The sequence below is a fragment of the Erythranthe guttata genome, chromosome 14, assembly GCF_056151865.1.
Source record: "Erythranthe guttata isolate IM_541 chromosome 14, IM_541, whole genome shotgun sequence".
NCBI classification, from domain to species: Eukaryota; Viridiplantae; Streptophyta; class Magnoliopsida; order Lamiales; family Phrymaceae; genus Erythranthe; species Erythranthe guttata.
The window spans coordinates 8083777-8097096 of record NC_142546.1 but is presented as its reverse complement, the minus strand read 5'-3'; the positions used below and the strand labels follow the sequence as shown (position 1 = coordinate 8097096).

Genomic DNA, 13320 nt, shown 5'->3' with positions numbered 1-13320 from the left:
CACGTGTTAGTCGCCTTTCACTCTAAAACCTCCAGTAAAACCCCACGCCAAATACACTTCACAACCTCCAAATCCAAAATTCCATGGCCGCCGCCGCAGTAACAAAAAACGGCCTTCTCAAAATCCACCGCCACCGCCACTCCCTCCGCTGTTCCTGGCAAAAAACACGCAGCCAACACTCCATACCCCATCCTCCGCCGCCACCGCCGGCGAGCATCGGCAATCAACTCCAACAAACCAGATGGTGCTCCCGCTTCCCACATTCCACCTCACAGAAAACCGCCACGGTAATATCATCTTCCATTCCCCACTCCCCTAACTCCGGCGTGATCGGCTGGTACTTGTCCATGATCAAGCACCGCCCAATCGCCACCAAAAGCATTACCTCCGCCCTCATTTACACCGCCGCCGATCTATCCTCTCAGGTAATTCGAAAATCAAATACCCCCATTTCCCCTCTTTTTTCCTTCTCGTAAGGGTATAAACGTAATTTACACAAATCGTTCAAATTTTTTTTTTTTTTTTGGTGAAGACGATTACAGGGGGAGATTCAAATTCAGATTCAAACTCATCTGGCTATGATTTGGTGCGGACTTTGCGAATGGCTGGATACGGGATGTTAATAATAGGCCCTTCGTTGCATTACTGGTTCAATTTCGTATCTCGTATTTTCCCGAAACGCGATCTCTTCTCCACTTTCACGAAAATGGCGTTAGGGCAGATGGTATATGGCCCTACTGTAACTGCATTGTTCTTCTCTCTCAATGCTGCTTTACAAGGTATGTTTAGAAAACACGAGATGCGATCTCATAAACTTCGTTCGTAGCTTATTGAACGAAAATATATGTTCAAACTTGGCTACTAAGTATGTTGAAGAAACTGCTTTTAACAAATCCAATTTAGTAGCTTGATTTGATTTTCAGCCGTATTCTGAGTAAATAGTATATATATATATATATATGTATGTATGTGTGTGTGTGTGTGTGTGCGCGCGCGCGAGCGCGTTTCTTGGGTTGTTTTCATGAATCATGAGTTTATTGCACATTTAGTACTCGTGTGTTATATGGAATTGCTAAAAAAAATCCACGTGTTATAAATATCAGGAGTTTTTAGGGGTATTTTTGTCCAAAAAATGCATCATAGGAGGTTTTTACTAATATTTATAATAGGAGGTTTTTTTAGAAATTAAGCTAAACACAGGGGTATTGAATGCAATAATAAACCCTTGTTTTCATGTTCAATTTAAGGAATTGGAATATAATTGCAATATTTGCTGTTTAGCTGAACATTACTAATGTTTGAACATTGCCTTTTCATTTTGAGGAACTGAGTTTAATCAGTTATTTATTTATTTTTTCATTTTTTTTTTTTGCAATTTTCTTATTTTCATCCGAGATATAACTTGAGCTTATAATTCTCAGGTGAAAGTGGTTCCGAAATTATTGGTCGATTGAAACGTGATTTAGTACCTACACTGAAAAGTGGCGTTATGTACTGGCCGATATGCGATTTTGTGACGTTCAGATTCGTCCCCGTACATTTACAGGTGAGATAAATCGTATATTGCTTTCTCCATAAATGAAACTTTCGTAAATATTTTACGCATACAGAATTAGAAGAATGATTTTAATTTTTTTATAATGTGGATTTGATTTTTTTTTTTGGGCAGCCTTTGGTGAGCAACTCATTTTCATACCTATGGACGGTTTATCTAACTTACATGGCAAGCTTGTCGAAAGTTAGTACGAGTTGAGATCGTTTATCGACCACTAAACACACGCCACCTAGCATGGCATCTTCATTTTATCCCGTTAGAGTCGGGATTCGTTTTATTCACCAGAATTACATGATGTAACTAGCTTTTTTTTCTTTTCTTCCTTTTATTCTAATTATTGAAGTAATGACAATTTACATGGTGAAAAATTAACTGATCCGATTTCCGCCAATTCCAATACAAAATTTACTTAATTAAATCTTATTTGAACTCAATGATTGACGATCCAACGATAATAGATAACAGTACAATATCGAGAGATTTCGACCAAAAAAAATGAACATATATTTCAAAGATAGGAAAGCAGAGCCACATTCATTTTATTTGTTCTCTTGAAATACAACTACAAAAATAATAAACAATCTAGAAAGTATCTATCCACCCTCGAAATTGGAATACAACTACAAAAATAGTAAACAATCTAGAAAGTATATATCCACCCTCGGAAAAAAAGTAAAAGTCTATTGCACATAGTTGTAATAATAGACTATATGAGATGTTAAAACTACATCAAATGTGTAAAAAGAATTGCATGTGTAGTATATCAGTATATGTATGTGTTCCCTTTCTACCAACTAAAGTACCCGTTGACTCGTTTCTGCAGCCGATACTTCCGAAGAATAATACTACGCCAAAAATGGCTCAGTTTCATCCTATAAGTTACTCCCACATTCTCTAGTTTAATATAGGGTTTATTGCATTCAGACACCCCTCTTGATTTCTCTAATTGCTACAAAACTCCCAATGTTATTTTATCGGCAAAAACTCCCCTTTAATTCAAGTTTTTTAAGCAAACTACTCCCTAAAAACTCACTCTTTAGGAGATTGTATACTTAAAAAAAAAATGAATTATAAAGGGTTTTTTTTGCTAATATTTATAAGACGAGGAGGATTTATATAATAAAGGGGTACTGGATGCAATAAACTCACTTGTTTTAATGTAAGTCATAAATTGCAGATCTTTTCGAGTTGAACCGACCGGTCTTCTCCAAGTATAGAAGGTTTCGACTCCACGGCAACACGAAAATCCACCATACTCGCGTAATTATTAACAAACTGTAATAAATTAGATTGCCTCCCAACACTGGCATTTCTTGATCCGGCAATACCAATACAACGCTCGATTATCCTCTTCATATACGAATCCAAACCACGGTTCAAACAATCGGCACCCTCCGAGGAAATCCCAATGCCTTCCGATTCCAAGTTCTTCTCCAAAACGCCCCTCAATGTTTCCGTTTCGGGCAATTCACCCCTATGTCTACAACTCCCGTAAAAAGAAACAGATTTACGAGGCTTGTTAAGAACCCCGAAAGGGGCTTCAATAGAACTCCATCTAATCACATTCGAGACTCCATTAACCTCTTCTTCGCCTTCTTCATCGATTCTTGAAAACGTTTCTTCAACCGTTAATGTACTAGGGCTTTTTCCAAACGGGCCAAGTGGGCTGGGGCGATCTCGTAGTTTCCTACTCAGAGGAGATTGCATGCAGTTCTTCTTGTAACTGTTTGGGAACTTAACTCCGATTTTTCGAGGGTTTTGAGGTGGGGTTTTGGCATGAGAAGCATTTTGAACAATGGATCGGATAAGTCGATTGTGGAGAGAGATGTTTTCCCGACCGATCGTTTCGATGCAGCATTTGTCGAAATCGCACTTGCTTAGTTTCAAATTCAAGAATCTGTTTAGGTTATTGAAGTACTTGTCGGCTCTTTGATGTCCGATTCTGTTGTAGATAACATCTCTGAGCTCTAATGTGTCGACACGCGTAAAATGCTCGTTGAACTTGGCTCCCATTCTTTCCTGTTTAAGCTTTGTTTAAGCTCTGCTACACAATCAAATACCAGATCCAATTAGTACTTACTTAAATGCGTAAATATATCGTTTTTTTATTGATCAATCATCTATTCTACGAGTGGATCGGTGTTCAATTGAAGTCTGCAACAATTCTTTCTGTCCTATTAACAAGAAAAACAAAAATAAAGATTCAATTTTTACTGTTTAGGAAGTTGTACTAAGATTCAACTTTCAAAATCAAATAGTAAATAGACGACCCATCGAAAAATCAACTTCAGAAAATAAAAAAAATAAAAAATAAATCGGATAATTTTTATTTTTTTACAGTAATTGATCAATCAAACAAAAACCCAGAAACCAAAATGTAATAATCTAGAGAGAGAAAGCTCCACAGATACTCAGATAAACCCAATTCACGATTCGACGACGAACACACACAAATAAAAAAAATTAAAAAAAAATAAATAAATAAAAACAAAAATCCAGTAATTGAATTGAATAGTGAGATGGGATTTAAAGAAGGAAAGACGGGAATTCACCTGGGTTTTCGAAGAATAGGGTTTTCGAGCAGCGTGGATTTTGACTTGTTTGATCGGTGTGCTTAATTTTGTTTGTGAGTTGAATTTTGACTCTGAAGAAAAATCTAAATTAAGTGAGAGCCTGCTCTAAATTATCCTTTTTTGGTTAGTTATTAGTTTCACAAGTACGCTTTTCTTTCTCGTACTGAGGTTTGTTATACTTTTCTTTTATTTATTTTTGGAAGTCGTACTGAGGTTTGTTCTAGTTCGGGTAAGGCCGTGTTTGGATGACAAACAGCTTATTAGTGATGACCATGTAATTAAGCACTACTCAAAGGGAAGGGATATATATTTTGACTTTTTTTTTTCTTTTTTCTTTTTTCTTTTTTCTTTTTTTAATTTTAAGTAGTCAACTTTGGTTTAAACTATGGATAAGTTAGTTAAATATGATGAGTTTCAGAGTTTCAGTGGCGGATATAGCATACGGTCGTGGGGTTTCAACTCCGTTCGTTATTTCTCGAAATAATTTTTACTATTCTATATATGAATTAATTTACTTTTGAGCACTGTAATATTGTTGCGCCTCCCCTAACTTTTAATGTTAATCTAGTGTTCGCAACAACAATACTTTAGGTAGATGGGAATTATACTTTTTTTGCTGAATTCTCCGAGTTTGAGCTCCTATTAATCTAAATATAGAAATTCTAAGATCATTTCACGCAAGTTGGTACCTTTTTAAGAAGGTTTTTGTTACTAATGTGAACATCGATTTTTGGGAAATATCGTAATCAATCTAGTAAAATGGCGAGATACAACATATGGTCATTGGGTTACAATTGCGTTGTTTCTCAATATTTGTAGTTTTTTATATGGAAAATTATTCAGTTTCGAGTACCATACTATTGTCGGTCCCCCCTAATTTTTATTGTAAATCTAGTGCTCGCGACAACAATATTTTAGGGAGACGAATATTATAAACTTTCTCGTGAATACTCCGAGTTTGAGCTCCTATTAACCTAAATATAGAAATTCTAAAAGTGATTTAACTTTTTTTTTTGATCAACTAAAAGTGATTAACTCAAGTTGGTACCTTTATATAAGAAGGTTTTTGGTACTAACACGAACTTCGGTTTTCGGGAAATATCATAATCATCTAATAAAAAGGGTTTCCATTTGAAGTCCGATCGATTCTAACAATTGATTGTTACTTTTGTATGGAAGATTGAGACGTTAGAACTACTCACGATTCTCGAATATATTTATTTTCGTAAATTGTTAAACAGGTTATTTCTACTATTTATAATAATTTATAATACTATTAGGAATTCTCTTAAGTGGTTCGGAACCCCTTGGCAACGGGGTCGGGTGAGTGATTATGGGTTCGAATCCTTTCGAGTAATTACCAAAATACCAAAACAATCGGCAAAGGTTATATTCATATGCAACTTTGTCCACCATACATTAAAAAAAAAAAAAACCGTAAAAATTCATAGAACAGGTTGAATCAGTCCATCGATCGAAATGGAGGCGGTTGACCAAATTTTAATATATACGCAGTTTCATAAGCAGGGCGCAGAGGCACAATCGCTTGAACATCGAGATAAGCATCACATGAGAAACACCACACCGAAAGATCACTGTTTCGAGTAAACAAAAAATAATCAGAACAAAAAGAAGAAAAAAAACCCGTAAAGGAAAATCGAGAAACAATATTATAATTCATTACCTGTAGCTAAGAGCCAAGTTATGTTGTTGGTGTTGATAATGCTGTAGCATGTGCTTGTTCACAAAACGGCTGCACAGAACTTCTTTACAGCACAAGCACAACCAATTCTCCTTTGGATGTTCACACCTTCGTTGCGTAACCACAGTAAATTTGTAAATCGAACGAAGAAAAATGCGAAAAACTCACAAAATTGAATAAAAATCAAGAAAACTTTTCAAACTCAAGGGTCGAAATGAACGGATAGCACGGAACACCAGTTGTTTAGAAAATGTTCGTCTTAACTTACATTCGAAAACACTGCGGAAACTACATCGGAAAATATTAAAAAGAGACGGATTGAAAAAAGGTCGAAACTTGAAACGAAGATTTTGATAGTGATCTCGTTTCCCCATATTTACATGTGCATACACCACTGGATTTAGATCAACAACTATAACTTGAGCTAACCAATTTCTCTATTCTCTAATCTTCTATTAATTGTACAAATTCCATAATTAAAAATTAAAAAAATCCAATATTAATTAAAATTGCTCATTCACATAGCAAGCAAAATGTGATCTTTGAAGTGATTTTTTGCCTTTACCGCTGAATATTAATTCACACCATTTACTAATCTACCAAATTGTTAACAAGTAAACTGAAATGTGAAAATCCCTCAAAAAAAAAAAAGAGAGATTTAGGGTTTAGGGTTTCGTCAAAATCACTGATCGACCACACTGTAATTCAATAATTCTAATTTTATTTATTTTTAAATAAAACCAACATCGATGAATGCCATTGTTGTGAACGAAGAGTAGTCATAAGAAGGAGTACCTGCTGCAAGATGTGTTGGGTGTTGGGATGTGAATCAGATCGGGCGACAATGAATCCAAATGGTCGCAGTGTGTTCGGGCCTCGACCCAGCCCGATTCGGATCCGTCTAATAACAATTCATCGTCTTCGCGGTTGATCTTCTGCATAGAGGACGATGAAGAAGAAGAAGCGTTTTTCGCCATTGATGGACTCTGGTTCAGTGAAATTTCAATTAATTCACATTTCACATTACATTATATAGATTAAAAGACACTTATACCCTTACACTAAAATCTTAATTACCATTTCCGTCTCAGAATTATATATATAGGGAAAATTACACTTTTCACCCCTTAAGTTTGCATCAATTTTACATTTGGCCCTCTTGTTCAGAAAAATGACATTTTGTTTCAATAATTTTACATTTTTTGTCATTTCCGTCATTTTACCATTAACTCGCAGTGATTGGCACAACACGCTTAAGGGATGAAAATTTTATTTTTCCCCGTGTCCGTGCTACATAGTATAACTCATGACTTGCATTAATTTCTTCTAAGTTGTGGTGTACATTAATTTTAGGGCAATTACAGTAATTTGGGTAATTACAGTAGCCTCCTCAATTATGTATTGTGTTACGAAAAAATCCCTCCAGATGTAAATTTAGGGATGTTAAATTGCTAAAACCGAAACGAGATTTCGGTACGCCAACATTTTGAATATAAGATTTGGTTCGGTAAATATCTGAATTACATAAAGTTTATGTAAAAGTATTTAAAAGAAGGAGTAGCTGTAATTATCCAAACATGAGAGATTTTTTTTATAATTTAACTATACCTCATAATTGGGCTGAAAATTGTATTCCTTACTGGAGACCGCCCAATTTCATTTCCCAAAATCTGCAATTTCCAGCTCATATAATATAACGAACATGAGTGACGTGTCATTTGCATAACTTTCTCTCTCTCTTTCTCAAAATCCTAGAAACCGCCGCCCACTCCAACCGGAACGCCGCCGCCCACTTCTCCTTCTCCTAATTTCAATGGCGGCTAGTGAAATTCCGGCAACCGCGGTATTAAATCAGCCATCAAAGTGGAACCCTTGCCTGCAATCAACGGGATTTCGACGGCTGCTAACGTGGCCGAAGAGATGCATCGGATGATTCAGATCCACATTGCTCATGATTATAGAAGAGATTACAAAGGATTATTGAAAAACATGCTATTAACCATCTGTGTACAAGAATATATACAGAGGAGAAATAACAAACCCTAAACAATCAAGCTATAAATCTCCTATCTTCGAGGGATTTATTTAGACTAACATAACAACTAATCTCTACAATCTAAGGAATAATAAAAGATATTATAAGCTGAAATATCTGTAGAAGAAGTTGAAGATAAGTGCTAATACGCCCCCCTCAAGTTGGGTGTTGAGCAACGACACCTAACTTGGACAAATGACGATAGAAAGCAGGCTTCGGAAGAGGTTTCGTAAGTGTATCTGCCAATTGGTCTGCTGCATGTATATGAGTCACAGTGACTTGATTCTTTGCTACTTGATCTCGCACAAAGTAAAAATCAACTTCTATATGCTTCATTTTACTATGCAACACAAGATTTTGACAGTGATAGGTAGCCCCAATATTATCACATAAAATCTTCGGTGGTCGAAAGAGTGTTACTTGAAGCTCTTGTAGCAAGTTCATTACCCAATTAGTTTCCGTGACTGCCGTAGCAACAGCCCTATACTCCGTCTCTGTTGATGATCGGGCAACCGTTTTTTGTTTTTTAGAAGACCAGCTGATGGGGTTTGATCCAAGAAATATAAGACATCCCGTTGTTGATGTGCGATCATTCGGGTTACCAGCCCAGTCGGCGTCTGAGTAAACATAAAGATTCCGGTCATTCTGAGTGTTTATTTGAAGACCATAAGTAGCTGTATGTTGGAGATATCGGAGAACTCGCTTCACTGGTTTCCAATGATTTTCAGATGGAGAGTGCATAATTTGGGACAATTTATTTACAGAATACGTGATGTCGGGCCGAGTGAAAGATAAGTATTGCAACTTGCCAATCACTTTTCTGTAGTTGGTGGCATCTGTCGGTTCATGTCCATCATTGGCAAATAGGACTTGGTTTGAACTCATCGGAGTGAGAACGCCTTTGCTATCTTGCATATTGGAATCATGGAGAATATCCATAATATATTTAGATTGCGAGAGAAATATGCCGGCAGGTTTACGAAATACTTCAATGCCCAAAAAATACGTAAGAAGACCAAGATCTTTGAGAGAAAATCGACTTGAGAGAGTAGAGATAACCTCTCGAATGAGTTTTGTGCTGCTCCATGTGACAATAATATCGTCAACATAGACTAAAATGTAGAGAGATACATTTGTTCTATGAGCAATAAAGAGCGAGCTATCAGATTTCGATTTTTTGAACCCCATTTGCTGTAACGAGTTGGTCAACTCAATATACCATGCCCGCGGGGCTTGTTTAAGACCGTAAATGGATTTTTTTAAGCGACACACATGGCTCGGCAAATCTTCATGTTCAAAACCAGGAGGCTGCTGCATGAACACTTCCTCTTCCAAGTGTCCTTGGAGGAATGCATTGTTAATATCTAGTTGATGCATAGGCTAGTTATTTTGGACAACAATGGACAAAACAAGACGTACCGTAGTAGCTTTAACTACTGGGCTGAATGTAGAGTGATAATCGATGCCGGCCCTTTGAGTGAAGCCCTTAGCTACTAACCTCGCTTTGAAGCGATCAACTGTACCATCCTGCTTTTGCTTGACTCGAAACAACCATTTGCAAGCAATAATATTTTGTGTGGGATCCCGTGGTACTAACTCCCATGTTTGATTGTTCAATAATGCATCAAACTCTACTTTCATAGCAACTCTCCATTGAGGAAATTGAATAGCCTGTTTAAGGGTGTTAGGAGTGCTGAGGGGGGAAAGTTTTGCTGTGAAGTCAAAAACTCGTTTCGGTTTAAATATTTTATTTCGGGATCGAGTGGTTATACGGCTTGGTTCAGCTGTAGAGGCTATGGGATTTTGGGTTGTGGGTAATAAAGAAGAAGTTGGAGGAGCAATGGTGGGTGGGTTGGAATTTTCGGCTGTAGGTGGAGCAATGGTGATGGGATTGGAATTATGGGTTGTGGGTAATGCTGAAGAAGAGGCTGAAACAAGGTGCTGGTGAGTTATTGAATGAGTGGGAATATATGGGTTTGTGGCTGTGGTGGTTGTGAGTGGGGGTATATTAGATGATGGTGGTGTAGAATTACCTGGTAGAGAGAGTCTCGAACTAGTGTTGACTGGTGGCAATGTCGGAGCTCCGGAGTGGCGCCGCAAATAGTCTTGTGAAATGATTATGGGCTGTGGTATGTCAAGCGACAAGGATGGAGATGGAATTTCTTTTTCGAGTGTATTTTGAAGAAAAACAATATCCCAATCTTTGTTTGAAATATCATCTTTCAAGTTCTGAAAAATATTTTCATACGGAAAAATATTTTCAAAAAAATTGACATCTCGAGACAAGAATAATTTATAGGTTTTTGGATCAAAACATTGATGACAATGGTGAGTAACAGAGAAGCCGAGATATATGCAAGGTTTAGAGCGAGGCTCAAGCTTGTTTTTCGTGTATGGTTTCAACCACGGGTAGGAAAGACAACCAAAAACTCTCAATGATTGGTAGTTCGGATCTTCTCCAAATAATTTCTTATATGGAGATTGATTTTGCAGATTCGGGGTAGGTAGGCGATTAATTAGAAAGGTTGCATGATGACAGGCAAACGACCAAAATTTAGAAGGCAACGAGGCTTGATAGAGTAATGTTTTGGCCGTTTCAATAATATGCCGATGACGGCGTTCTACAATTGCAACTCTTTGTGGGGTATAAGGAGGAGAGAAAAGGTGTTCTATGCCATGAGATTGAAGATAAGGACCTAGGCTTTGAAACTCACCACCCCCATCTGTATATAATGACACAATTTTGGTCTTGAAAAAATTTTCAACCAAGGGATGAAATTTTTGAAATATCGATTGAACCTCATTTTTTTGTTTTGAGAGTATTAGCCAGACATATTTTGTAAATTGATCGACGAAAATGCAGTAGTATAATTCTTTATCAATAGATAGGACAGGAGATGCCCCCCATAAATCACTGAAAAGTCGTTTAAGGGGGGCATCACTGGACAATGTATTTTGATAAAAGGGAAGCCTATGGACTTTATTCGACGAACAGGAATTACAAAAAGAAAATTTTTCCTTAGCTGAGAATGGTAAGGAAAATTTATTCAACTAAAATGCAATGTTCGAGAGTTGGGATGACCCAATCGACGGTGCCACAAGTCAAGAGGATGTGTTGTAACTGCACTTAGAGACACTGGATTATTGAAATTGGGCCACTGTTAAGTGTATATTTTTACACTTTATCGTAACTTTTTATTTGAGCTTTTGGTGTGTTTTAACGATAATTGGTGCTTAAAAAGTTGATTTATTGTATTTTAGGTACAAATTGAAGAATTGGAAAAGTATGGGGTCAAAACTGCAATTTTGGCGAAAATATGGGTCAAAAGTGAAAATATCAAAATTCTGAAGAAACAAGGCTCGGACCCCCGTCCCAGTTTTAGGGCAAATTATGGGACCCCCGTCCCATACCCCGAAGTTGCGCAGTAAAGGGATTTTAATTGCACAAGGAAACTGCCTTCTTCCCCAAGTTCTTCACCCTATATAAGACCAAGCCAAGCACACAATTGGGGATCTATCTTTTTACGCAATTTCAAGAGCAACAAAGCAATAACGAAGACGAAGAATTCGAAGACTCCAAGCAAAGATTTATCGTCTATGATTTATTTTATTTGCGTTTTTGCTTTAATCATGAGTAGCTAAATTTCTTATTTCTAGGATTTTATTTGGAACCCTATGTGGGATTTATGAACCCAATTCTATGATTTTATGCAAGTTTTAATTCCGGATTATTTCTTCTACTTGTTTTATTAAGTTCATGAAACTGGCCACTTTATGCGCTTTTATGTTATTGTTAATCGCATGAATCGGAAGATCGGGTTAATAATTAGAACTGTGGTAGAAGAGCCTTTGTGGTATTAACATAGGAATATAGTTAATCTCTTAGGTAGCCATTATTGAGATTTGTGCTTAAAGCTGTGTTCTAGAATTAATTGCATAGGAATATAGTAATTGAATCTAGAATATTAGAATTGTAATACACGCGGAAGCGGGTTATGATTATTTTAGCATCTCAGGTTAATAATCCGGGTTAATTGCTTGCATAATTGAAGGAATTGGGGGAATAATAATCACATAGGGGGGAGAATAAAATCCTAGGCTTGTCTACTTTGATTAATCTTCGTATTTTAAATTGCTTTCTTGTTTTTGCTTGTTTTTAATTTAGTTTAATTTAGTTTATTAATCCTTATTCGACTGTGTAGGGTGGGCTTGATAATAATTGGTAGAATTTAGCGTTTAGGATTAGATAATTAAATATTCCCCGTGGGTTCGATATCCGGACTTAATTGTCCACTATATTACTTGTACGATACGTGCACTTGCGTGTAGGTTTTCGCCCAACAAGTTTTTGGCGCCGTTGCCGGGGAATATTTTAATTATTTATTTTATTCTAGCTCTAAATTTGAACAATTTTCACGATTCACCCAAATTAATTTTTTTTTAATATTTTTTTTTTTCTCTTTTCTTTGGTTACATGTCAGGTTACAATTTTCGCGAAACTCAAACAGGATATGAATGGCTTCCGTCTGGTGAATACCTCCAAAATACCTATAATATGCCGTTACTTTGTTCAAGATGTGGTGGAGATCATTACACTAACCAATGTTGGTATGCACCGAAAGCGAATAATTTCATAGATAATACCAACAGAGGTTACTGGAACACATACACCAACACGTACGAGCAGAGCAATTCAAGCCAAGATTTCCACAATTTTCAACATCGTGAGCCGCAATTTGATGATTTTCAAACCTATTATGCAAAGCCACGAGAACCCACTATTGAGGAGTGTTATAGGAAATCCATCCTTGAAGATTTTATGAAGTCCACTCAAGCATCTATCCGAAGACTTGAAATAATGTTGGAAGAGATGAAGCTCAAGAGGTCTCATGAAAATATTTCAGACAATATCGAGAATGGTTGCAACAACGAAAATCCGTCTGAAACTTGTGATGAAAAAAATCCTTTAGACCTAGAAAATAGTGTCGATGAGAGGGAAAAAGAAATTACGAAGACACTTGAAGATGATGAATCAGACAATGAAATCGAGCTCAACTCCAAAGATGTCTCGGAACAAGAGAAGAAGGAGATGGATGTGGTTAGTGCAAATATTCAAATTGATGATCTTATTGTTATTCCTGACGTGGCTTTGAAGGCATCAATAGAGGTTGATAAGAAGACGAATGTGTTTGAAGTGGAGGCTATACGCGGACGTGAGGTTTTTGTGTACCGATTTGAGGGAGCGGGTGATGAAGATCCCAACTTGGCTTCGTACCGATTTATTACAACTAAGAAAGACTACAAGCTAAGGTGGACCCTGGCATATTGCAATTCTATCCCTGTATCGGTTGAAATTGAAGTGACAAAGCTCATGGATGGATGCGCAATCTACAAGGCTTTGGATTGGACATAACAATTTTAACGAAGCAATGTCTGGCTGAAGACTTTAAACTTA

At 36.8% G+C, this 13320-nt stretch overlaps 3 protein-coding genes across 5 annotated transcripts; 1 reads left to right on the top strand and 2 right to left on the bottom strand.

Annotated features, from left to right (window-relative positions):
* On the top strand, window positions 1-1973 carry LOC105956146 (uncharacterized). Its single transcript, XM_088813434.1, has 4 exons — window positions 1-425; window positions 533-779; window positions 1422-1546; window positions 1670-1973. Exons 1-4 carry the CDS (start codon window positions 84-86, stop codon window positions 1751-1753), a joined length of 798 nt encoding a protein of 265 aa, XP_088669560.1. The 5' UTR covers window positions 1-83; the 3' UTR covers window positions 1754-1973.
* Window positions 1974-2044: 71 nt separating this feature from the next.
* On the bottom strand, window positions 2045-4284 carry LOC105956148 (uncharacterized). 3 transcript variants are annotated; one of them, XM_088813433.1, is made up of 2 exons: window positions 4108-4284; window positions 2045-3583 (listed from the first exon to the last, which is right to left on the bottom strand). In XM_088813433.1, the coding sequence occupies exon 2, from the start codon at window positions 3566-3568 to the stop codon at window positions 2720-2722; it is 849 nt and encodes a 282-aa protein (XP_088669559.1). In that variant the 5' UTR covers window positions 3569-3583; window positions 4108-4284; the 3' UTR covers window positions 2045-2719. The 3 variants fall into 3 exon arrangements, with proteins under 3 accessions (XP_088669559.1, XP_088669557.1, XP_088669558.1); XM_088813431.1 differs by having other exon boundaries at window positions 2045-3729; window positions 4108-4275; XM_088813432.1 differs by having other exon boundaries at window positions 2045-3596; window positions 4108-4184.
* A 1204-nt stretch (window positions 4285-5488) lies between these two features.
* On the bottom strand, window positions 5489-6867 carry LOC105952033 (histone deacetylase-like protein). The gene is made up of 3 exons (XM_012975534.2): window positions 6626-6867; window positions 5813-5938; window positions 5489-5723 (listed from the first exon to the last, which is right to left on the bottom strand). Exons 1-3 carry the CDS (start codon window positions 6805-6807, stop codon window positions 5591-5593), a joined length of 441 nt encoding a protein of 146 aa, XP_012830988.2. The 5' UTR covers window positions 6808-6867; the 3' UTR covers window positions 5489-5590.
* Between the last annotated feature and the right edge of the window lie 6453 nt (window positions 6868-13320).

Coding starts and splice junctions, on each gene's coding strand:
- LOC105956146 (XM_088813434.1), top strand. CDS start 84: ATGGCCGCCGCCGCAGTAACAAAAAACGGCCTTCTCAAAATCCACCGC. Junction 426..532: donor CCGCCGATCTATCCTCTCAG/GTAATTCGAAAA, acceptor TTTTTGGTGAAG/ACGATTACAGGGGGAGATTC. Junction 1,547..1,669: donor TCGTCCCCGTACATTTACAG/GTGAGATAAATC, acceptor TTTTTTGGGCAG/CCTTTGGTGAGCAACTCATT.
- LOC105956148 (XM_088813433.1), bottom strand. CDS start 3,568: ATGGGAGCCAAGTTCAACGAGCATTTTACGCGTGTCGACACATTAGAG.
- LOC105952033 (XM_012975534.2), bottom strand. CDS start 6,807: ATGGCGAAAAACGCTTCTTCTTCTTCATCGTCCTCTATGCAGAAGATC. Junction 5,939..6,625: donor CCCAACACATCTTGCAGCAG/GTACTCCTTCTT, acceptor TACGCAACGAAG/GTGTGAACATCCAAAGGAGA. Junction 5,724..5,812: donor AACTTGGCTCTTAGCTACAG/GTAATGAATTAT, acceptor TACTCGAAACAG/TGATCTTTCGGTGTGGTGTT.